This window comes from Pyxicephalus adspersus, chromosome Z (assembly GCF_032062135.1).
Source record: "Pyxicephalus adspersus chromosome Z, UCB_Pads_2.0, whole genome shotgun sequence".
In the NCBI taxonomy this organism is placed as follows: domain Eukaryota; kingdom Metazoa; phylum Chordata; class Amphibia; order Anura; family Pyxicephalidae; genus Pyxicephalus; species Pyxicephalus adspersus.
This window is the reverse complement of record NC_092871.1, coordinates 89,515,885-89,542,945: the sequence shown is the minus strand read 5'-3', so window position 1 is coordinate 89,542,945 and position 27,061 is coordinate 89,515,885. Positions and strand designations below refer to the sequence as shown.

Below are 27,061 nucleotides of genomic sequence, written 5' to 3'. Positions count from 1 at the left end.
ACACTGATACAATGTTGTGGTCTGATCATGTGATAGTGGGAGGAGTTACATTGATACAATGTTGCCATCTGATCATGTGATAGTGGGAGGAGTTACATTGATACAATGTTGCGGTCTGATCATGTGATAGTGGGAGGAGTTACATTGATACAATTCATGTGATAGTGGGAGGAGTTACATTGATACAATGTTGCCGTCTTATCATGTGATAGTGGGAGGAGTTACATTGACACAATGTTGCAGTCCGATTGCTGCTGGGAGAAGACTGAAGAAATGCTTTCTTGTGCCTGCAGCAGATTGATGACATCAACTAGGCAATATATCTACTTTTTCTGTGTGTTGGGACAGCAATGTTTAAATAAAGTTCATTATGGAAATGACCCACACTTGTAAAAATAACATATCCTACATCCTTTTAACCTCCACTTGATGGACTGAATGTGTATTTTTGCTGTGGAATCCACAATGTCTTACAGCAATCAACAGAAAACCAGATATAACTACATGTAACCACACACATACCCAACATGCTTAACCACAAACCCAGGGTAGGTCTTCCTTACCAGATGGTGGTTGGGGCGGTGTTGTGAAAAGTTGTCACCAAATGTCACAAGTTTGTGGACACTTCTAAGGAACAGGCTGAGTCACCGAGAGGTAAGATCGCTTGAGCTAACATGAATTGATTTATTGATGTCTGAGCGATCAATAAAAGACTGGCTCGCCAGGGCTCTGCAGGGCCAGTCACTGACCACATTTTTCTAATTCACCCATAATTTTGGGAGAGAGGTCAATTTATTCCCAGAATATTTTTGGAATGCGGGCAAAACCAGGGTGTCCAAAGAAAACACACAGATACAGAGAAGAAGAACAGATACAAGAGATACAAGAATATACAAACGTCATGCAGGTGGAGTGCTACAGGGCAAGTACTGCTGTAATAAAAACAACCACACTTTTTATATTCCTCCCAATGATAATATATATTTAATTTTTCATTCATTCTTATTCTGTATATATAGAATAATAGATAAATAAATTGGGAGATAGGTATTGTATTTATTAGTTTTTTTCTGGGGTTGGAGTTGTGGGATTGCCATACAGAAAGAGTCCGAACACATGTAAATCTCTTCCCTCACTTCTAGTCAGCTGAAAGTATATTCCCATACAGATGTTCACTAGTCCTCATATAGAAACTTCTGTATCTTCTAACCAAAGCTGAAGACAATGTGATTACATTGTAATACGTTATATTCACATCATATTCACATGGTGAATGAGCACCTATCCAGCATTGTGAGTGTGCAGGCTGGCATTATATAGGGACTGGGTTGTTAAAGGAACAGGGAGGATATTGATGGGATAGGCTGGTTTAGGGATCCTAATCAGATATATAAATTTGATTATTGAATATAAATCATGTAGGTGAATGTGTTAATAGATGTTATATTGGAACTGATCATACAGCAAACAAGGAGAGTACAATGATTTTGTTTTGTAATTGTTTAAAGCAACTCATTTCCTGCACCCCAACACTACTTGTGGATCCTTTGCAGCCATTGCATGCACTCCAGCCATTTAAATGGTGACTTTGAGCATCCTTGTGAATGTGGCAATGCAGGTGCACAGCTGGGAGACAGGGACATAGCATTGTCACCTTTTAGGGGGAAGGAGCGGGATCACCAGGAACAATTTCAATAGGAGATGCAGGTTTAAAAAAAGCAATGGTAAAGTTTTTATAGTATCTCAGTGATTGGATTAATATTTTTATTGTTTCTCTTTTTATATATCTATCTATTTTTATTCTTTTTTAAATGTTTCAGCAGCATTGTTTGCAATAGGTTGTATCCTGTCACTGTATTGTAATATAGTTTTGCAACCTGACAGTGACAGTTAAACAGACAATTAAAACTGATATGTTATCTCTTTTCCTCAAAATATTAGTTAATCCTGCTAATAATCTTGTGAGCGGATAATGTTCTGTGCTGAATGTGTTGTTCCCAGCTATCTCTGAGCACTACATAATGTGGAATAGGAACAGTGGGAGTTGTTCTGTAGTTTAAGCAGCGTTGTCAGCCTGGGACAGGAATTGTGTTATCAGCAGCAGAAAAACATGCATGCACTACATCTAGAGGTGGGGAGGCTGCAATATGTTGTTCTTGGGTCACATTTGTTTTATAACATACAACAAATAATGAAATGTAGATCTGCAGGAGATGAACAAACAGGAGATCCTGAACTGGGGACACAGCTGACCATGCAGCTATGAATATTTGTCCCACATGCTGGGGGCTGTTGAAATCCTCACAGGATATTGGCAATAACGAATTTCCTGGCGTAACAGTCAGCAGAGGTGAAATCCTAACATCTGCCAAGTATACTTGTTATCAGTTGTTGTCCTGTGTTCATTCCCTCGTCTCCAAAATACACTGCAGATGAAAGTAATCTCTTTCAAGGCTGAATTCAATACATATATGTGAGGTGATTTACCTGGACTGGTTGGTGTCTGTCTGGTGGCAGACAAAGCCAACAGTGAGCCTTGATGAAATGATTTGGGGCCCTGTGAGCGCTCTATTGGCACATGCATTGGCACACTTTGAACCTTCCTACGCCCCCCCCCCCCATTCACAGCTAGGTGAATGTCATCACCACTTAAAGTAAACTGCTATCCCTGAAATGTAAAACATTACCAAATAATCAAAGATGAAAAAGCAACACAAAAGCACAATTTTGTTCTATAGAGCTGTAACCATGATGTAACGTGGCCAGTATTCTCCCCAGCCCCTTTTAGCTGGGCGCACCACTTTTCGGTGACCACCTGCCTGTTTTATGGTGGTTACTGATGAGTTGGGTTTACAATAAAGGGTCTACCACCCACCAATAATTTCATCCTACCTGGCTTAAAAGAAATTCCAGGTTCAACACTGGTGGCCAAGTGACATAACAAAACAGCGGGCCACCAGAGTTCACCTATTACCAAACATTTAGGCATGAAAGAGAATGTAGAATACACAATATAGCTGAAGTATGCGGACACAAAACTTTGTAGGCTTTTTTGAAATCCCATTCCAAAACCATGGTCATTAATATGGCGTTATCCAAATTATGGTCACTAAAATCACCCCCTCACCATTTATCAATAGATTTGCCCCACCATAAATTCCCTTATTCTTCTAAGCTTTCCACAAGATGTTGGGTTTTGTTGCCCCATTTGTGAGGTCAGGTGCTAAGAGATAGGAAGACCTGGCTCACCATTCCAATTCACCCCAAAGGTGTTCAGTAGGATGAGGTCAGGGCTCTGTGCAGGACACCCGAGTTCCTCCACACCAAACTGGTGACCCCATGTCTTTATGGAGCTGGCTTTGTACCCTGAGGCACAGTTATGGGGGAACAGAAAAGGGTCTTCACCAAACTGTGACCACAAGGCTGGAAGAGCACAATTGTCTACAACGTCTTTGTATGATGGAGGATTACCAGGACCCTTCACTGGGGACACCTGAACCCCATCAGAAAGGAAGTCCACGTGCATTTGGCCATATAGTAGGTGTGATGGTCAAGAACTCCATTATTAGGAGGGGGGTGCCCATAGTTTTGGCAAATAAAAGATGTGATATCAGTAGCTGACCTTACTAATGTGGCCATCATTTGGAGGGGGTTCTCATAGTTTCAGCCATATAGTAGGTGTAATGGGCAGGTGTTTCAATAGTTAGAGCAGTGTTCTCGTTGACAGGAACTCCATTATTAGGAGGAAGGTCATATAGTAGGTGTGTTGGCAGAAGTTCCAATAGGGACGTGTTAGGAAGTGTTAGGGGAGTGTTCCTGTTGTTTTTGTCAAATAGAAGGTGTGACAGTTAGGAACTCCATTATTAGGTGAGGGGTTCTCATGGTTTTGGTCATATAGTAGGTGTGATGGTCAAGAACTCCACAATTTGGATGGAGGTCCTCATGGTTTTGGTCATGTTTTTGGTGTGATGGCCAGGAACTTCAATATTTGAAGGGGGTCCCTTTAATTTGGGGCATATAGTAGGTGTGATAGTCAGGAACTCCATTATTTGGAGTGGGGTCCTCATGGTTTTGGTCATGTGGTTGGTGTGATGGTCGGGAACTCCATTATTTGGAGAGGGGTCCTCATAGACTCGGCCATACAGTAGCTATGATAGCCAGAAACTTCATTATTAAGGGGGGGAGGGTGGTTTTGGTCATATAATATGACACGTGATAATTTTCTTGATAACATCTGCCTATCTACAATGTTTTGCAGCTATTCTACATAATTCTCATATATCATTGGATATAAATATATTTCATAAGCAGAATGAACAATTAAACTTTTGCTTGACTTCTGAGGCTTTATTAAAGCAAAAGAGGAACTTTTCATTTTCTTTTCTGTTGCTAGGTGTTAGGAAGACGGTTTTAGGAAGGAAATAGATGGATTGTGAAAGCTGTTTCTCCACACTTAACCTAATACAACATATGAGTGTAAACAGTGACCATCTGTTGGCACTCCACCTCCCTTCCTCTGTACTCCTCATATGCTTAGCATTGGGGACGGGCCCAGTGATTGCAGCAAAACAGAATATCGAATACATTTTTTTAGAGGGTGTATCTTTTGTTTTTCATTTTGGATGTGTTCAGATTAATTTAGTTTTTATAATTTTGTGTTTGATGTATTCAAGGTTTTACTGTATTTGTGTAATTGATTATAATTTGTGAACAGTGGCTGTATAGAAATTATTATTTAACTTTTATATTTTCAGGTTCCTTTTGTGAAATAAGCCTAAAATAAGGCTGGCCAGTGTTTTTATTTTGTGAACCCTAGGGTACCCTAATGGAGATTCTGTAACCCAGAGCCCATTAAACCCATAAAATCCACCAACCACCTTCAAGCTGTCGGCTACAAGGCATTGGGCCAATATGGCCGAATTTAGCCAATTTTTGGCATTAGCGGTAGCTAAGTCCAGAAACTGAAACGATCATCTTCATCATCTGACCTTCCCAATTTTCTACAAAGGATTCCACAGGAGTGCATAGAAATATACAAACACATAGGGGTCTATTTATATAGCAGTGAATCTGAAACATTCATCGTTGGAGAAATGTCCATGTCTTTGTATGTCAAGTTCAAAGATTGATTCTCCAACAAGGAATGTTTTTAACCTCATAGGATGGGATATGATGTCATGGGTGCCATTGAAACACTTTGTTACCAAGTATAAGAGTGCGCACAGATTGGCTGTAGCCTTTTTCATGCAACAACAAATCCCTGCTTGGGTCATCGTCACCTATTGTTGAATCATACCACTGACAAATCATTGGTCTATTGCTAAATCTAAAAGTATAACTAAAGACTCTTTGTATTAAAAATTGCATTAGGAGAAGACCTGGAAAATGCATTTTCCATGCAGCACCAGATCACTGCTTGGGTCATCGTCACCTATTGTTGATTGCAGCCACTGACAGATCATCGATCTATTGCTGAAGAGCTGAATGAGGGATCCAGATTTAGTTTCTAATAACTAGATCTACAATATATAATATATGAAAATAATTCTTTGTTTTAAATATAGCATTAGGAAAAGACCTGGTAAATACATTGTTACTACTAATATGATATAGTAATAACAGAACCCTTCACTGGAGACACCTGAACTCCATCATATAGATGAGGTCAGTACACGTTTGTTCATATAGTATGAATACGGATACAGAAACAATTACATTGTGCAAAAATTCCCTGGGAAGATCAAAGCCCAAACCACACGACAACATTGTATCTGTTTTAATCATACAAATACAGTTTTATGTCATACAGTGCAGCTATAGCCAACATTGTATATGGAAGGGTAAAACCCTCTTTTATTCTTTCAATCTTTTTGTTCTAATGTAGAAATGTTTAACCCGAGCATGTTTACATTCACTGACTGTTGGCTGACTCAATCCATCTGCTGGGAGTTTGTTCCACCCTTCAACTCATTCTGTGTTCTTTCTTTGTGGGGGATAGAGGTCGTGCCCCCGTGTTATTATTCTTGGCTTTTTATCAAAAAATTCTGCCCTCCTGAACTTTATTCACACCCTTCATAAATGAATGTAACGGTCATTCCCCCCTTTCTTTTGTTTCCTCCACACTGTATATATTAGGTTCCTGCCGTCCCTACAGACCTTTTATCTTGATTTCTTTCTTTCTGATTCTGGGAAAAAAAGGGATATAGACTTTATGGCTGAAATATGTGGACACCTGACCGTCAGATCTTTTTGAACTTTTTGGACATCTCATGTGAAAACTATGGTCATTAATAGGGAGTACCCCGCTGCATAGCCAATATATGGAGCCCCCACCCATAAAGTCATACCCTCCATGGCCAGAATATGGAGCCCCATCCATTTCCCATCTATCCATATGCCCCACCATAGCCATAATCATGGAGTTGCTAACCCCTTCCAGGGCTAATAATATAGAGCCCATCCATCCTAATACCCCACCATGGCCGTTTTTATGGAATTGCTTCCCCCCCTATGAACACATAGTATTTAGCTCCCCCTCCTAAACCTAAAAAATTGAGCCTCACTCCCCCCATTGTTTTAAATATGAAGTTGCCCCACCCCATAGACAGTAATAATGCCCCCCCATGGATGGTAATATGTATTGATCAATCTCTAACCTTTGTATTGTTTTTTCTCCATGTAGCTGCACCTACGGTGGACCACGCCAAGCTAAGCAACTGGCAGCAGCAACCTGTGAATGTCTTTCTGTCCTCTAAGCGACCTCCATGTGTAGAGGAGCTGCATCAGGAGGCTGAACTCAACCTGCAGAGCTTACTCCAAGGTAGGGAAGTATGCCACAAAGAGCAGCAGCATACTCATTATATTATCTCTCTGCTCACTCAGCTTATTCATTAAATCTTTTCCAAGCTGGAGATTATACACTTTCATTAGTGAAGCTGGGTGATCCAGCAGACATGGAAGGGATTTCTTAAAAGTCATTTGCTGTTTGTTAGCAAATGTTTTCATTTCCATTCCAGGTTTGCGGGCTCTCCTAGGTTCACTGATGAAAGTGTATCTTTTCCAGCCTTGGAGAGCTTTAATAAATCAGACCCAATGTCTCCCAACTTTGCTGTACAAGGCAAGGCCAGTTTTGGGGAGGGCTAATAATTACCCAAGGCCCCTATATTCTCCAGGGCCCCAGTCTACAGAATGGCAGGTACAAGTAGCTGAAATGGGCACTGTTTTATTAGGACATTTCCCAAACACACGTTGGATGTTTTACAAACAGCTGATGATTCCAGGTGTATTACCCACAGTGCTCCTCACCTACCTCTGCTATAAGGCTGCATTCCTGCGTGTGGCATGGATATTGTTGCCTTGCTGTAGTTGCAGCTGATGCATTTACACTTTCTATTATAATACTCAAGCATTGCTTCCACCTGCCATCCGACACGTAGGAGGCTCCTGGCAAGAGAAGGAGGAATCCTACCCCGGGCCCCCCCTTTACACTCCAGATGGATGTGGGAGCCGCTATGTAGTTGTAACACAAATCGGTTGGATTGCTTTGTAATGGGTTGCTGTGCTTTGTGCATTTCTCTTAGCCCTTAAAAGATCCATAGGGCAGAGTGCGGGCAATTCCAGCTTGTGATTTGATCTGCCAATTAGTAGGAGCACAATGCCAGGGCCTAATAGGAGAGTACAGAGGAGCCCTGGCAAAAGCCGGACATTACTTTTATAATGCTTTCCTACAAAGGAAATGCGGCACAGCCTCTGTATTAGGGCAAACTGACAGTCCGCATTTACCCGATTGCACTCTTATTGGCTGCCATCAGAATAACTCGTTTATCTCCATAAAAGTCTTATAGCTTTCCACTTGTATCTGGCAGGCAATAATAACACCGACTGCCAGCAGAAAAATACATTCTTTGGTGACAATGATAAGGAAAATGTCCAAAATGAACCCCAAACCTACATCTCTGCCTACAGATTGGAGCTGAATGGTGCATTTCTGCAGAACTAATTGATGGTGCATTTGTTCTCCATGCAGAATATCTTTGGCCATTTCTGCTGAAACATGTCCAAATGAATTCACCCCCATGCTTTCTCTTTCTTTTGAAATAAATTGAAATATGTTAGGAGGTATCATTTGGCATTTATTTGCACCATGATGTGTGTCCTAATGCATGCATCAATCCGGCTGAACTCCCCACACTAAATGACAGATTCTCTGTCCTGCCGGGGAGAATTCTGAGCAATGCAATGACTATATTTGCTTGAACCAATTTGGCTCTATTACTTTAAATCATACAATCTAACTTTTAAGTCCAATGGAAATGTAACGGTAACCCTGCACTTATTTTTATTAAAAAAGAAATGAACAGCAGGCTCAGCTTTAAGGAATCATGACATGTGTACCAGGAGAAGGTGAAAAGAAGGTGAAAAGAAGGTGAAAAGAAGGCCTGAAATAGGTTATCCTATTGTAAGGTTGCATTGGTTATATCTGGGATTGAGGAGGCAGTGTATGAGAAATATGTTTTTGTGATAGATAAAATCCCCGGAGTTTGTGAATATGTTATCAGAGTGGCAAATATTAGAACTTTATGTTCTGGACCTGACTTCCACTTGCTCCGTATTGGGGTTTATTTCATATTATGGATGTAGATTTGCCCCATTATTTTCCTAACGGACCCTTTTTTCGAGGCACATCCATTGGAGGGGGTTAGGGTTGTGTAACCAAATAAAAATTAAAGTTTCTCCAAAAACACAACATTGGGGCCTTTCTTTTGTCTCAGGTGTGCACAGTCCCTACCTAATGTAGAGTATTCTTGTAATCCAATGATATGAGGGGTTATTACACCAGAAATGCCCCTGTGGGCTCTGTGTGGGTGGGACGTGGACAGATCATGTGATCCTTCCTGACGTTTAACTCACAGATGAAATGTTTTATCTGATAGGTTGGTGATGAAAAAAGTCTGTTATGTAAGAACTCCAGAAAACTATCTAAATACATAAAATACAACTGGTATATTTGCCAAACGATTTGTATTTCAGTCCATGCAATCCTGACATTGCACAGCCCTGCCAAATCCATAATCTAGTCACCTCCCTGTCAGTGATTGACCAATAAGGAAGCAGCAGCATTTTGCACCTCTGTTCACTTTGTCCTCTCCACCTATCAGTGTATTTATAATTTACCATATGTGCATACGTCATGCCTGATTGGCTGCTAGTGCTGCCCCTCCCTCCCCCAGTCTGAGTATAAGCCAATCATTGTATGTTTGAGTTGTCCATCAGGTCCACAGTTTATTCTGATTGGTGAAGAAGAGAGTGGAGAGGATTTTCTACCAACATAGCTTTATATTCTCGCGTATTGTTACTTTGCACTTGACCATTGCCATGTCACATACCCGATGGGTGTTTATACTCCGGGACTGACATTGCTGTTAATTGAGTTCTATGACATAAATATTTAATATGTTTTATAAACTCGCCTGTGCCGGCTCTCTGCTAAACTCATACTGAGGTAAGGAGAGCGGATAAATATAACATTTAGTGACAATTATTGCTGCAATTTCCATCTGGTTTACATTTTATTTTCCTAACCTGTGGTTTCAGCCAGCTTAACACATTGCAGGTGCGTACAAACAAAATGTGCACAAAGTCTTCTCTTTTTATTTACTTTAGTACTATATTTGTTTTCCTAAAGCAGCCACAGAACTAATAGAAAAGCCTGGATCTTGCTGCAGCTAAGGATCATTGAGGAAGCAGTGGTCTCTATGCAGAGGCCACACACTTCAAATGATTTAATGGTCCATCTATGGTTCAATGAGGAGGCTGGAGGGCAGATGCCTATTACCACCAAAATCACCTTCAGTTTGTCTTTCCTCTACACTCCAATGCACACATACACACACACATACACACACACATACATACACACACATATACACACACACATACACACATACATACATACATACATACACACACATATACATACACACACATACACACACATACACTCACATACACACACACATACATACATACACATATACACACACAACACACACATACACACACACATACATACACACACATATACACACACACATACACACATACATACATACACACACATATACATACACACACATACATACACATATACACACACACACATACATACATACACATACACACACACACACACATACACACACGGTTGTACACACAGTGTATGGGAGGTGACACAAGCAGTGGATGAATCTTTATGCGGAGGAATCCTCATCCATGGTTGGGTGTTGCTGATATTCCCGGCCTGTGGCTGCTGCTGGGGATTCTCCTATTCCGCAGTCACAATTCTATTTTTATCTTCATCATCAGCTTTCCCGTTGTTGCCACCCAGAGCTGCTACAAAGACAAAAACTATTTTTTAAATAAATATTTGATTGTAATTTAAATCTTCTCCTTAGGCAAATCTCCTGCCCCCCACTAACCCCTCATATTACCCCCTTTGTTCCCATTCTGCCCATTATACCCCAAGATTACGCTCACCTACCTCTGATCACCGATAATGTTTCCGGAATGCAGGATTTATAATTCAGTACTGCGGATTTGCCTGCACTGCCATGATAGTTCATAATGCAAACTCTTCTGGATCCTGAGTGGACCCTGCCACTGGACAGCCAATAGGAAAGGCACATGGCATGAAGGACCCACCCCCTGTGAACAAAAGTGAGTGTCATGTGATTGGGGATTTAGGTGAGTAAAGGGGTGTTTTGTCTTTTGTAACACCAGTAATCATTAGGAGAATTTTAATTTTGCTTTTAAAGATTACAGCAAAGCTCAAACTAGGACAGGAAGGGGCAGCACAGGAACCAGTTGTTTAGGTGGTAACAATAATATACTGATAGTAGAAAAAAAAGTGTTGAGAAGAGCTCATTAACTGGAAGGATAAGCACATTTGCTGCCACTGTCCAATCACAGCTTGTGGGAGGGGCTAGACCTGTAGGTGTCACTAAACTGCAGCAGATAAAAGTCAGGTCTCCCCTTCCTCTTAGAAAGGATTGCGCTGTGTGTAAATCTGAGAACTAAACAGACACAAATGCAGATCACACAAACTGAAGAGCATAAATCACTAATAGAAGACATAAAAATCCTAACAAACAAGTTTGCAAACCCAAATTCAGTCTCCATAGCTTTTCTATAACGTATAAAGTATGTTATCTGATCAATAGGGCAGAGCAAGGAATGAGCAGGAGGTGCACCCCCGCACTTTTTATAAATAGGGGTCTTACCCAACCCATACAAAAATAAAACACTTCAGCTTTGCATTTCCATGTGAAAATTTTTTTAGCTTGATTATAAAATCACAGCAAATGCAACAGAATAAAAGAATAAAAGTGTGAAATAAATACATGCACATCTCTTTCATTTTACAGCTGACTGTTTTGCAGAAGAATTTGAAGATCGCTATTTAGATACTAAAGTCACAGGGCAAACTTTCCGCTACTCGGCATTGTCACAATCTACAACACTTCCTCCAGAAACTCCCACAAAAAGTAATCTCAGGAGACTGGAGTTTGTCTACCTGGTGAGTATAGAGAATTCTTCCAATGGTCTTTCCTTCTATACATGGGACATATCTGTTACTACAATAATTACATCACAAACTTATATTGATATATATGTGTGCAGCTGGCTGCCGACCTTCCCTCTATCCACCAACGCGAGAAACCCTTCTGATACTCCCATGGAAATATTTCAGACAAATTCCAGATAAGCGCTATTGTTTAGGCTGAATTTAAGATCTATCACCATAATATTTTATAACATTTAAACGTTCTGCCATGGCTGTATGGGAAGGGCAGAATGTGATAGTGGAGTAATTTTCAGAATCCATCGCTATCCCCCACTGTGATTGGATACATTATTATTATTAAGAACGCCTCCACCTAATACTACCAATAAATTCTAGGATTGCAGCCAACACTCAACATCTACATTACCAACCTCATATAATTCTAAGATGTGATTATCATGAATAAGTGTTTACCAATCTTCACTTTAACTCCCGGTCTCATAATCCCCTGAAGAAGCCTCTTGGGGAAACGTGCCGGGGTTGGAGACAATATATGTAAAGATTACGCTATTATATGTGATATGCAGAACACACAGTAATGTCTTATCAACTAGCGTAGGAGGTATTATGTTAGTTGAGAAATTTGTTTTACCTTGCTAATCAAGATTAATTTGTTTTTCTAAATACAATTGTTCTATTCATATCACTGCCTACAAAAGCCTGTTCTTTCTTCTATCTTTCTCCTTATGATAAAGAATAATACTTTATACACTGTATAGTCAAAAATGTAGGCACCATGCTAAATGAGTTCAGGGGTCCCCAGTGAGGGGTCCTGGTACACCTCCATCATACAAAGACATTGCAGACAATTGTGATCTTCCAGCCTTGTGGTCACAAATTGGTGAGGAACTATTTCTGTTCCCCCATGACTGTGCCCCGGGGTACAAAGCCCCCTCCATAAAGACATGGGGTCACCAGTTTGGTGTGGAGGAACTCGAATGTCCTGCACAGAGCCCTGACCTCATCCTACTGAACACCTTTGGGATGAATTGGAATGGTGAGCCAGGTCTTCTCACCCAACATCAGTACCTTACCTCACAAATGGGGAAATCCCCACAGACCCCCTCCAGAATCCTGTGGAAAGCCAGAATAATGGAGGATGCTATAAGAAATTTTATCCACAGAACTGGCCATGGTTATAGAGTGAGATATCCATCAATCGCGTATAGGTGTGATGGTCAGGTGTCCACCGCCCTTTAATATATTTAAGACTTCTTTGATATTCATATAATACTGAAATGGTTGTAAAACACAGATAAACACTTTCTCCTAATTGTTTCTGAGGAGGCCTAAAGAGACTTTGTACCTTTAGTCATTTATGGTTTATGGGCTTTCTGTAAGGATTTTATTAATATTTTCATTGAACGCTCCCGTTGAGAACTTCTCAGGAAAGGAATTGGGGACGGCAGTGCCAAAATGAATTGCTGTTAATATTGCCATTATTATAATAATTCATATCTGCTTTCTTGTGTTGACAGCCAAGCAACAGAAGGGTGAGTGAAGATGAGAGCACCACAGTAGGAGTGAGACCAAGGGAAACATGTCTGAGCCTACCTACAACTCCAGATAAGCAAGTGGCCTGGATTAAAGCCTTCCCTTTTCCAATACCAGAGGAGAGACGCTGGCACCAATCTAATTCTATACAAACCAACATCGTGCCCATAAATGTGTCTGGTATGTACAACAAAAATCATTGCATTGCAAACAAAACTATTCAATTGTAGTTGTGCTTTAATAAAACAAAACTAGGACAGAGAATATCATAACAGCAGTGGATTAAATTATCTCCTTATCGCCTATAGGGTCCCTTTTCTCGTTAGCATCCAAAGTTGACTCAAAACATCCATAAATCATAATATTATTATTATTATTAAACAGGATTTATATAGCACCAACATATTACGCAGCGCTGTACATTAAATGGGGGTTGCAAATGATAGATAGATACAGACAGTGACACAGGAGGAGGAGAGGACTCTGACCTGAAGAGCTTACAATCTAAGAGGTGGTAGTTTAGTTATGATTTTTATAAGATGAAAAGTAAGGTTAATGGGAGTTGATGTGGTAAAAAGTTGCAGTAATTGGATATAGATAAAAGTTTGTGAACACCGGACCATCACATCAATATGAGCTTGGTGGCCATTCCATTCCAAAACTTGGCTCTGGATCCTTTTTTTGGGGTATAACAGGCTTTCTACAATATTTTGAAGGGGGTAAGGTTGTATGTGGGAACCTGGGCCTATTCAGCCAAAAGAGCATCCCTGAAATCATTTATAAATATAATAGACCTAAAGCTTTGTAGACATTTCTGCACCATCACAACTATATGAGTTGTTGGACATCCCATTCCAAATACTTAGGAATTAATATGCAGCTGTTCCCCCTTTGCGGGTATATTATCCTCCACTCTTATGGAAAGGCTTCTCACACCAGTATTTTGGTGGATACTTTGTCGGGGGTCTGTGGGGTTTGCCTCATTGGTGAGGTCAGGTCCTGACGTTGGCTCACCATTACAATTCATCCCAAAGGTGTTCATTAGGGTTGAGGTCAGATCTTTGTGAATGCCCCTTATTTAAGGATATGTAACAATGGAGATATACACACTGCTCTATCAAGACCTAAGCTTCCTTATCATCATTCGTGCTTTTGAATACAGAAATATATTTTGTCCGGCTGCTCTGAGCAACCTCGGCAAAAATTGATTTCCTGTGTTTTTTTTTTTTTTCGGTATCCTCTATTGAGTTCCAGCTTTATTTTTGAGCTCCAAGCTGAATCCAAACAGGATAGCCAGAGATTTACAGTCAGACCTGACATAACCTGTGAAATTCTTTATCTTTCCCCTCATTCTGTCTAAAGAAAACATCACATAGTTATTATTAGAGAACTTCCTGAAACGCGATCCAGACAAAATGGAAATACTTTCCTGTCTCCTAAATAGCATCAGCAGAGCAATTGTTTATAAGTGTCCCCGTACTTTCACTCTGTTATTTGCAGGGGTTATACAATACAATGCTGTATGTAGTACAAAGACACAATGCTGAAAGTTATAATGTTGCAATTTAATCACAAGGGGAGATATGGGAGGCTATGCATTGGAACAATGGTTTGCACTATGCTAGCCAATCACCTGCCAGCACCTCTGCCTTTTCACCTTCACAAGCATGCTGCAGAGAAGGATCAATGCCCTGTATGTGGAAGCAGTGGTTTCTCCGCAGAGGTCTGACATGCTCTTTCTTAAATAAAAGCTCAAGCTCTGCAACACAAAAGTAGCATGAACTTTGCTGATTGCAGAGCTCAGCAGCGGATGGGCCAGAGTTCTGCAGCAAGACCACTTCTTCCACACAGAAAGAAAGGGTTCTTCCCTGCAGCATGCTCGCAGGGGACAAACAGCTGTAGCTGCATTTCAAAAAGAACTGTAAAACTTTGAAGATCTTTTGTTTTTTATGCTACTTTGCAATGTATGTAAGTGATTATTGAGGCTTCATTTGGGTTTTAAGAAAGGGACCTCTCTCTGCAAGTTCTTGTTTATTACTGATTGTTGCTATTTATTTCTTTTATTTTGGTAACTTCTCCTTTTTATGATCTTTTATCTTTTTCTGTATCTGCAGGAGAACTGTTTGACAAACACGCCAGCTCTCACCATTCTTTGTTCAACACAGAGACAGCTGTGAACCCAAAAACCACTCTAAGACGCAGAAGGACCATCATTGGGTTCTCTCATCACCAGACACAGGATCAAGCAGACAACAAGCGATCCGCTACTTCAGAGTCAACACCCAAGAAGTCTACACCAGGTTTCTATTTTTATGTCTTATTTCATGTTATCACAATAGTATTACCAAACGGTGCAAACTTAGATTTGCATTCAGCGTTATAGCATGCATTGGCCTTTGCATTGTAGTGTTTACTTCAGATATGGCCCCATGGTTCAATTTGGATTTTTCTGGTTGCTGCAATACACAAGGTTCTCAGATATTTGGATAAAATGTTTGTAGAAATCACCCTGAGCTGTAGTATTTCTTGCTAGGTGCAATCAAAAGTTTGAGCAGTTTATAGCAGTGTTTCTCAACCAGGGTTCCTCCAGATGTGGCTGGGGGTTCCTTAAGCAATGAGCAGTTTGCACCCCTGAGAAAAGTTTAAGTGACCCCGATTATAATATTGGCTATCTGTAAGGGTGACATTCTTCTATATGACCAGCAATGTAAGAGGAATTCTTCCCAGTGACCCCACACTAATGTACTGTTATCTGTGGATATAGTACTTATAGAAGGGGGCCCTGAAAACGTGAAACTTATTTCAAGGGTTAAATAAAGTCATGTTAAAAAAGTTGGTTGTGTTTCTTAGCCTTATAGTGATTGCAAATCAAGAATAAAGCAAAGATACCTAGTGCAGGATTTATTTTAGAATATTTGTAACATTTTCTCCTTTATTTTTCAATACAGGCAACCTCAATGGTGTAACTAACAGCGAACAACCACCAGCACCCCCGGATTCTCCTCCTCCCAAATCCGAATCATCCCATGGGAGACATCCTGGAGGGAGAGCGGCTACACCTCACCCCCAACAGCTCCCATTAAGAAAGACGTTCAGTGATCTTGGTCACATATTACAACCTTCAAATAATATGGACACCGGGAGTATGGTATATTCCAATCCCCCGTGTAACGGAGCAAAGGATTGTGCTACATCGAACTGGCAGGGAAATTCATTCAACTATTTGACTTCATCAAGCCCAATAAAATGTGAGCAGGCATTCGTCGCAGAGTCTACAAAAAGTTCAACTATGACCATGGCATCGCCTGGAATGTGTAAAGGTTCAGGTTCCTTTAAAATAAAAAAAGAGAACCTAACAAGGGGTAACGGTGGAAGCATGTGTTCAAGTGCAACTCTTCCAGGACATGGTGTGGATCCACCAAAAGTAGAGAAGTACAAAGTTGTCTCCTGTCCTAGTCAACAAGGAGTAAACAACTTGAACAATTCTTCCACTTTGCCATCCACACGCGGTGAGTGCACATTCCGAGAAAGGTCACTATCCATGCCTACAGACACTGGTTCACTCTCATCAGTAGACATCACTTATGCGGAGAACAGGAGAGGAAGTGGTGACTATGCTCTGAACTATCCCAGTGGAAGCTCTGAAGAGAGTACAAGTACGGAGAATGTATCTGTGGTGGTTGAGCAAGACAATCAGGAGCGTAGAAGATCTCGAAGCATTTCCTTGAGAAAGCCTAAGAAAAAGCCTTCACCTCCAGCACGAAGCGTTTCCCTAATAAAAGATGGGTCAGCACAGAAATTGCAGCCGGTGTCCACTATGCCAAAGGACCAAAGACCTAAAAGTCTCTGCATTGCATTTGATAGTCAAGGACACAGTTATATTCCAACATCAATGCAAAGCACTGCTACGATGCCATCCGCAAAAAGTATGCTCTTTACTCAGAATTGGAATTCCATTGATTGCAATCCTAATGACCTGCACAGGACATTGTCAGGCTCTAGTTCTGCTACAGGTACAACGGTTATAGAACGCAGAAAGATCCAGGGAAGTTCTGAGTCTCTGACATCGCTGACTAATTCCAGAGCCACAACGCCATCCCAAGTTTGCATCGAGGTAGACTTCAAGGTGTCATCACCTGGCAAACCTCCGTGTTTAATGTCCCCATCTAGTGGGTACTCAAGCCAGTCAGAGACCCCAACGACAGTTCCTACATCATTAATTCTAGGTCACTCTCCTTATCAAAGCCATAAAGTAAGGCCTGTGGTCCCTGAAAGAAAATCCTCACTTCCAGCTGTTTCACCCATCGATAGAAGTCCCAGTGTCCGTCAGTCGTTTGATTTACCGATGGCTCCACCAACGCATCTGGATCTGACCTGTACAAGAAAGTCCTCAAAGAATAAAGTGCGGACCAACAAGAATCATTCCGAATCAACTTTTAGCACTAAAAACCAGAATCAGAAAACAAGTCCAGTGCAGCCAATAATGCCAATGGTCACTCAGTCCGACCTCCGGAACATCCGTCTCAGGTCAATAAGCAAATCTGAAACAGACGACAGCTTGGATATCGTAGACCACCTCGATGAATTGACTGATGAAGCTTTTCCTTTGCCAGAGAAAAAGACAAAGCCGCCAGTGGCAGAAAAACCTCCAATGTCCAGAAGGCCAAATAGCCTTTCTTACAGAACTTCAGTCCCACCAGAATCTCCTGTGATGTCTCCCTCCTCCCCTGGAAAATACAGTCGAGATCAAACATCCCCTCAAGATGCATACATGGTGATTGGAACTCTTCGGCACAAGAAAAGCTATGACTATGAAATCCGCATGGAGACACCTCCTTCCTCCGACCCGTCTCCACCACCTGAGGGCTATTTCCAAACCAACCAGTCAAGCGCTAGAAGCTTCTCGCAGAGCAGCGCTGAGGAAGATGACTATTACAAGGGAAAACAATTCCCAGACAGAATAACCTTTCAGACCTTGAATGATATCGATAAAAAGAAAGTAAAGGTTCCACCACCCATTCCAAAAAAGCCCAGCGTGTTACATTTACCCGTGGTCAGTCCACCACCTAGCCAAATGACACTATCGTCATCTGAACAAAGGTTTTCTCCTATCGTATCCTCGGATATTGGAGCTAGCGCATATCCTGATATCATTGAGTTTCAGAAATATGGTGCAGAAGGAACCATTCACGGTGTACAACCTGATCTGGTATCTATGGACACTTCTTCAGGTAACTATCGCCAAAAGCAACACACTAGGTATATTGCAAAACCTTTTTGGATTCATGAATTATATTTCTTGCTATCCAGTCTTTAGAATATTGAAACCATTAGTACATTTCTTATATAATTATACATAGATGAATTTTATGGACTCCTGATAATTCTTAAGGTTTATCACCCTATTCCAAAACTATGGCTATTAGTATTGAGTTGCTCTTCCTTTGCTAAAATAATAGCTTCCATTCTTCTGGGGAGACTTTCCACAAGTTTTTAGATGGATTTGGTGAGATCAGGTACTGATGGTGGGGATTTGCCCCCATTGGTGGGGTCAGGTACTGATGGTGGGGATTTGCCCCCATTGGTGGGGTCAGGTACTGATGGTGGTGGGGATTTGCCCCCATTGGTGGGGTCAGGTACTGATGGTGGGGATTTGCCCCCTATTGGGGAGGTCAGGTACTGATGGTGGGGATTTGCCCCGATTGGTGAGGTCAGGTGCTGATGGTGGGGATTTGTCCCCATTGGTGAGGTCAGGTACTGATGGTGGGGGTTTGCCCCCTATTGGTGAGGTCAGGTACTGACGGTGGGGATTTGCCCCCTATTGGTGAGGTCAGGTACTTATGGTGGGGAGTTGCCCCCTATTGGTGAGGTCAGGTACTGATATTGAGGATTTGCCTCTACAATGTCTTTGTATGATGGAGGATTACCAGGACCCCTTAATGGGGACACCTAAGCATTGTCATTTCGAGGGGGGACTATCTCCCTTTGCCTGTTTCAGTAGGTGTGATGGTCAGTTGTCCTCAAACTTTTGGCTATAAAGTGTAAATATTTAATCAAACCAATGCTAATTAGTTTATCAGATCTTCTTAAATTTGATCATTAGTCACTTTTCTTTTATCATATTTTTGTGTATTTGTTTTACAGGATCATATGCAGATACACCAGAAGGACACAAATGTGTGTCAAGCAAGACAGCCGAGTCCATCAATGAAGATGATGATGAAGTGTTTGTCAGCTCACGGACCACAGAAGATTTGTTTACGCTCATCCATAGGTACAATCCCCCTGAAATATAAAAGCCTTTACAAAGCACAATGTATAGGAAGCGTCATAATATTACATAGTGGTGTGACTAGCAAAGGATCTTTAGGGCAGGATCACAGTGGCAAAAGGTCTTTCACACACTTCAGGTCTATTTCCTCACCTAATACAGCAAGGAGAAAGTGCAAGTAAAATTGAAAATGAAAAATATGCAGCTTTGATTTACATGCACATTTCTCTGTTTGCCCTGACTGTATATAAAAAGTACAGCAATCTTGCCAGAAATCTATTAGGCAGAAGAGAGGAGAACTGGGCAGGCTGACAACACTGCGTGCAGACGAGGCAGAGTGTTGTCAGCCAACTACAGGAAGTTAGAGTTCACTAGATCCCTGCTGACCATTTATTATGCTTGCAGCATTTATGAATAGATAATACATTGGAAATGTTCATGTATCGCAGAGATGTACCAAATACACCTTTTTCTTTTAATTTTACCCATACCTGAACTTTAGGTGCAGACCCAGGGTCGGTGTAAGAGCGGGATTCACACTGCAATGCAGGAGTTTAGGCCCTAGAGGATAAAGGTCATTTTGCGGGGCGATATCACATCCCAGACTTATCATTTCCTAGAAAAAAAACAATGATCAGAAATTTCCACTTTCACATCTTGCTTTGTGCTCAGCCCACACACAGCTGTAGCTGAGATCCCTGTGAACCATCAGGAGAATTGCTATAATATAGAGGAGGAATCTTATATTTAGCAGAATAATTTATATTTTATTCTTCTATTCCATTGCAGCCTCTGATTAGGGTTGTTCATTTCTTAGGAGCTCATTTACCATGCACATTGGCCTGCATTACTCAATACTGGCTCAATGCAACAACCTCAATATATTGGCGCCCATTCACTGAACTAATTTAGGATGTTTACTTAGCAAAGTGGCTTATACTGAAACTAGAGTTTGTAGAAGCTCCATACAAATGATATCTTGAATCTGGGACCCTGCTGCAGCAAGGAAAGTGTAGATGCAATCACACCGCCCTTTGCATTGATAATGGATGGGAAGACCTGGCTGACAATCAATATTCCAAGTCATCCCCAAATTATTCTTCTTTAGTAGCGTTGATGTCAATAGAATGTTACAAGAATATAAAAAAAATGAAACACCACAAATACATGAAAATATTGATTGAGGTGACCAGATCTTATTCAAATCCTAAACTTTGCAAACCTTTATCTCTATGTGTCAATGATCTTTAGGCAATGCCATTGATTAGTATGAGATTCTTCTTAGATCATTTAGAATTCATTGGCAGATGCATTTGTCCTGTCACTGAACACCTTCAGGCAGATTTGCCATAGACTTGTATGGGAATACAAAACCCATCGGTCTCAAACAAAAAACCCTTAATTGTTTTTTTCTGTTTTACTTCTAAATTGACCCAGCACAGATGGGTTCCAGGTTGGAATCTCAGCCAGACTTTATCTGCATGGAGTTTGTATGTTCTCCCTTGGATTGTTTGGGTTACCTTTGGTTCCTCCCACATCCCAAAAACATGCAGTTAGGATAATTGGCTTCCCCCAAAAATTCACCTTAGACTGTAATAATGACATATGACTATGGTAGGGACATTAGATTGTGAGCTCCTATTAGGGACAGCTAGTTATATGACTATGGACTTTGTACAGCGCTGTGTAATATGATGGTGCAATATAAATACTGTGTAATAATAATAATAATAAACTATGAATGTTACATTATATTCTTCTTTCTTCATTAGGTCCAAAAGGAAGTTGCTGGGCTGGAAAGACTCTGGAGACTCTTTCGGGAGCAGACAAAGTTCAGTGTCACCAATAAAAATTTCATACTCCACAAATAGTGACACAGGAACCTTAAGCATTAGCCGGACTTCTAGCAAAAACGAAGACTTTAAGGCTCTTCTCCAAAGAAAGGGTAGCAAAAGCAGCATAGGGGCCCGACCTTCGGCCGCAGAACTCCTTAAAACGACCAATCCTTTGGCTCGGAGAGTGATGAGCGAATTTGCCCCAGAAATCGAAAAAAACAGCAATTTGAAAACCTTGCCTAGAGATTGATTTTCTTTGAGAAAAGCTGGGAGATAAAGAGATAAATGAAGGTTTTCTCTGACATTTAGCTCTGCTGAGCTTATAACAGCCATTGTACGCGGGATCATAATATGAAAATGTCCCCGAAATGAAAAAAAAAACACTCATTTTCTTCTGTAGGCTAACTGAACAATTGTCAAATTGAAGACCTGAATCCACACGAAAAAACTCATCAGCTGAACTTCTCTGGAATAGTCTGGAGGAAATGATTTACAAATAACATTGTGCCAAACATAGACTGATATGTTAGATGTAGTAATAATGTGACATCCGCCAGATCTCTCTCTTGGAACTTTCATGAATCTCTGCATGTAATCCAGAAAGTGTTTTTGCAATCACTATGAGCTTTGCATTTTGTAGTATATATATCTCTCATTTTATATTTATCTTCTCGCAGCTACGCGGGACATTTTCAGAAGACAATTCATCTAAAATGTGCTGTTCCATCTACAAAGTGGTGGTAATTTCATACTTATTGGGGCTCATGAAGCCTGAATACATCTTGACTGCTATGAATTTGGCGCTGGTAATATTTGGTTAGATTGTTGGATATTGAGATTAATATTTCAGTCTGTAAACCCTGAGCACTTTAAAGCTGGATTTCAAGCTGTGAAATATAAAGTAATGCATATATGGGAACTAGTGAAGGATTCTTCCGGCATTGATTTTCTTTGTGGTTCTTAGATGTCATGAGATCGAATGCCAAAAGCCACAAAGGAAGGCGATGCTGAAAGGTGAGAATTTGTACTTACCATAAAGGGCAACAAAATTCCAACATCTGACACTCTCTTAAGAATATTCTTCTCTTCATTAAGCATAAACCCACTCAAAATCAGATTTCACTTTTGAACAAATATCTAATTGCCATGGCTTGCTGCAACTAACTCTTTATTAACATGGAAAAGCCCTTGAAGCCTGGTACAGCATGGAGCCACCTACATATAGTTATAACTGGCTCTGAATGCAAAAGCTTTGCAAATGTTGTTTAATAGGATCTATCGAAATATTACCAGATGCCGGTTCTTATTATGTCAGCCCGTGTTTTACATTTTGTGGCCTTTTGACACAACGCCGTCATGCAATGTACTTTCTATCTGACTATCTTTACCACATTATTCCTCAACTTTAGAAGGAAATGAACGGCTGATGCCAATGGTTGATATGGAAGAGATGGTAGGAGTAAGGATTATAAATGAATCACGTGATATGAATGTACAGGTGGGTTCTGCAAGTGTTTCACCTTCATTAGGGGCAAGTTTACATTTTTTTTTATTGCTAAAGGAATTATTGAACAAAATGTATTTATAACTGAAATCATTTGATGATTTTGGTCGGGGCTTTTTAACAAAATGCAGCACTTATGAAATGGTCATCACTTCAGGATACTTTGACCATTTAATAAGAAAAGCTTAGATATAGGATGCCCAGGTAATTAGGGTAGATTTGCATATAGTTCTATGCTGTTTGGAAGTAGGTGAACACCTGACCATCACACTTATATAAGTTTCATGCACATCCCATCCCAAAACCAGTTGCAGTTATAACCTATTTTCTAGGAAAGCTTTCCATAATACTTGGAGTGTGTCCGAGAAAAGAACATTAGTGAGGTCATGTATTCATGCTGAACAAGAAGGCATGCATAAGGCATTCCTATTTATCTCTAAAGTGTTCAATAGGGACAGATTCAGAACACTCGAGTTCCCAGCTAGTGACACCATGCTTTTAGGGAGCTGGCTTCATACACCGGGCATAGTGAAACAATAAAAGGTCTTTACCAGGTTACTACAAGGTAGGAAGAGAACAGCGCTCTAAATGTCTTTGTATGTTGAAGTATTAATAGTACTCCTTTTTATTATTGTTGTTATTATTATTATTATTATTAAGCAGGATTTATATAGCACCAACATATTACGCAGTGCTGTACATTAAATAAGGATTGCAAATGACAGACACAGGCAGTGACACAGGAAGAGAGGAACCTGCCCCGAAGAGCTTACTCTTTGCTGCAAATACCTGGACTCAATCATTTTGGAGGATGGGGGTGGTTATATGTCTAGGTGTGATGGTTAGGTGTCCTAAAACATTTGGTCATTTAGTAGCAAGAGATTGAGATGCATGATTTGCAGTTTATGGGGCCAAATAAACCCGAGGAGAAGGAGATATCCTACTTGAGTCAGTGGTACTGCATCATTGTGCATTATGGTGAACTGCATTGAAAATAACAGTACACGTATGTTTTGTCCATTCTTGTGCATTGGCAGTCCTTTAAACAGGAGTGTGCTGCCCCAATGCAATGCATATTAGTGCATAACATAACACATGTGCATTGGTACAATGAATGGCAAAGTGTAAATGGGTCCTAAATCTGCATTCCAGGAAGGATTTATGATAGGTTAGGATGGAGATGGGCTGCAGCTAGGTTGGGTAGAGATTAATAAAAAGTGACACTCACTGCACAGAAGGTGTCTGGGACATGCAGGAAAAATTAGTTTCTCTGAAAAATAGAGAAAGGATCTTTTATCAAATGCATTCTTTACCTATTCCTCAGCCAAGAGAAAGTTATGGAAAGTCAAAGTAGCATGAAAGCTTTTTTGAGAAACAGATCATTGTGAGCCATCTACTAATCTATTGTCAGAGCTAAACAGTATCATCATCATCATCATCATCATCATCATCATCATCATCATCATGGTTTCTTAGGATAAACAACAACCACTCAGTGTTCAGATTTCCTTACATTGCTGTGCCTAATGAGACACACGTTTCCTCATGTGTACATGCACACACAAATAGTTTCTTCTTGAGAACCTGAAAAAGGATTTCTCCATCTTTCTATAGCATACACGCTGCTGTCTGGCTACTACTAGCCTATTTGCCCCGACAATCAGAACGTTGTGCTACACAACGGAAATGATATGCTGGAGTTATCTGAATCACAGAGTCATGTTGAGGAGCTGGGGGGATAAAATGTACAAATAATACTTACCAGTAGTCCCTTACCCATTCCACTGATTTGATTTCATATGGAAGGTGTAGAAATGTGTTTTCAGGTCAGAAATCAATAACTCCACCACGTTTCAGGGTCCTAACATTTCCCTTCTTCATGGCACAGAAATCTGGCAACCCGCCCAGATGTGATGGTTAGAAATGCCTTGTTTGCAAATACATTGCTGGTAACAGAGCTGTCCTATGGCATGATCCATGAAGAATATTATCAGTTCTCTTATTTTTTGGCTTCTTCTCATTCATTTTGCAGGTTGCCCATGAGGGGTATTTACCCGCCTGCTTCACTTGGCTTTCACTGATGGAGAACAGGAATAGGGTGATGGTAAAACTAGCCATAAATATAGCGCCGCTTTCCTTTCTCATTTGGGTGATTTGCTAAGTAACAAACATGGCTGCCCACACCTATACCCGAAAAACCTGAACAACCCAATTGTCCTGCTGGAATTGCTGATAACAGAAAAGTAAATAAACTGATGACCATGTGCACATTTCTTGGCCAAAAATTGTCTTTTGAAAATTGAACACCAGCAAGCAGCTAAACATTCAGTATAAATGAATTATTATTATTATGCATTATTTTAAATAAATGCAGCAGCTGTTTTATTTGCTGAATGTGAAGTTTTGTCAGTCTAGATCTGAGATTTATTTGGGTGCCAGGCAGAAGAGCCGGCTTGCTGACCGGACTTTTTTAAAAACCACAACTAGATCACCTACCCTCCCCCAGTCTGTGACTGGACAGTAAAGGAGCAGCGGCAGATCAATCAGATCATCTCTCTGTTCCTTCTTCTTGTTGGCATGTTCTTTGTCAACATATGTGCACACAGACTCTAGTGTATAGAAGAATTCTAAGGGCCAATTCCTAGCCTATTCTAAGTTTGAATTTGCAAATACATTTAACATTATGAATAACATAACTGCATTATTTGTGTTTTTTTGTAATCAGTATGGCGTTTCGCTTTAAAATGACCCTTTGAGGCCCAAAAAAGTTTTTTTGCCATAGACTAGATACTGAATTCGTCACTAGCCTGTCTCTCCTAGCTTCCTTTCCACACTAAAAATATAGGATACCTGTGTCCCCCGCCACGTGCCATGGTTCCTTCTTCAGGGCCCTATGTCACTATAGGACTCAGGGGTGAAGTGGAATCAGAGGATGGAACCATTGGAAGTGGCGGGGGGCACAGCCATTGGACACTCCATGGTATAGAGTCTGACAAATCCTTCAGAACTGAAACAGGAAGGAAGGAGTTACGGTGACACCAGAAAGGGGAATATAATACCTTTTCTATTGCCAAGATCCTGACTTGGATTTCGTTTTAGTCAGGGTCACCTTTAGGGTCACCTTCAATGATACCCCTAGGCACATTATTAGGCAAGGTTGTTTTCTTTCCGGTTATAGAATTTTGTGATAGGAAAATAATTATTTATAATTAAGTTGTGCCAACGTTACCACTCTACTACAGCACTGTACTTCTATCCATTCCATATGTACGCATACATCCGCATTTCTGTACAGCAAATTATCTTATAAATATATATACATTATACATATATATAAATATATATATCTGGAACATCTGGATGTTGTATTTTGTATCTATTGATTATGCCGATCTCAATTTACATTGTTCATATGGGAGCCTTGTGCGATAAATGGTTATTGTTTTATTCTGCTTTTCCTTACTGGATTCACGTTTCTCCAGCATGAAGGAAGGTTTAGGCTTTTCTCCACATTCGAGGAAACGTAACTAACCAATTGTATCGTGTAGGATTGCCTTGATGGAAGTTAAGATGACAAGGAATATAATTTATGTACAAAACCAAATGTATGGATCCATATTGCTTTTTTTATTTTGCATCAGGTAATAAACTGTATTAATTTACTAAATATATCTTATATACTGTCGCTTCACTCTATGCTCAGCAGCTACAAGCATTTTTGGGAATTTAACAAAATGTACCATTTTTTTCTTTTTTTGAATATTAGATTTGTGCAAGTATAGTCAAACTTTTGCTTCGAATTGATCCCTTAGCTTTAATTACTGGGATGCAATTATAAAGTTGGTATTTGTATTATGATGACTCTGGGTTGTAGACCAATATCATACTGCCCTCTACTGACAGCACAATGGAAAGACAGGCTGCTACTCTCACACAGAGAGCAATGGCCTGGAGCTCCAACCATCCCACTTACCCCCTGCACAGTGCTCTGTGAACTTTATTGATTGGGGTAGAAACACAACACCAAAGCTGCAGTGCTGACATCAGCTTGGCCCAAGAAGAACAATGGAAGCTACTATCCAGCAAAATTTACCAAACATTTTTTTATATGATGGTGGACATTACTGCACAGGCAGGGGTAACATGTTTGTAGCCTCCACTAGGGGTGAAAAAATGAAAATGAGGGTTACAATGCAGACACACAATAGGGAGATATTTCCCATTCCATACATAAACAAGGATCTTCTTCACAAGTATTTTGTTACATAGTTACAAGGACATAAAAACAGACATAAGTCCATCAAGTTCAACCACCAGGGAAATAAACATATTCC

General features: G+C 40.4%; 1 protein-coding gene across 3 annotated transcripts in view; it reads left to right on the top strand.

Moving 5' to 3' along the window:
- NHSL2 (NHS like 2) overlaps positions 1 to 26,394 on the top strand; it is a 68,507-nt gene extending 42,113 nt beyond the window's left edge. For all 3 annotated transcript variants that reach the window (XM_072430993.1, XM_072430994.1, XM_072430995.1), the window contains exons 2-8: positions 6,683 to 6,820; positions 11,424 to 11,575; positions 13,102 to 13,297; positions 15,232 to 15,417; positions 16,066 to 18,348; positions 19,262 to 19,391; positions 21,161 to 26,394. In XM_072430993.1, the coding sequence (XP_072287094.1) occupies positions 6,683 to 6,820; positions 11,424 to 11,575; positions 13,102 to 13,297; positions 15,232 to 15,417; positions 16,066 to 18,348; positions 19,262 to 19,391; positions 21,161 to 21,473 (3,398 nt within the window). In that variant the 3' untranslated portion in view covers positions 21,474 to 26,394. The remainder of the gene's footprint in view (positions 1 to 6,682; positions 6,821 to 11,423; positions 11,576 to 13,101; positions 13,298 to 15,231; positions 15,418 to 16,065; positions 18,349 to 19,261; positions 19,392 to 21,160) is intronic.
- Positions 26,395 to 27,061: the final 667 nt, after the last annotated feature.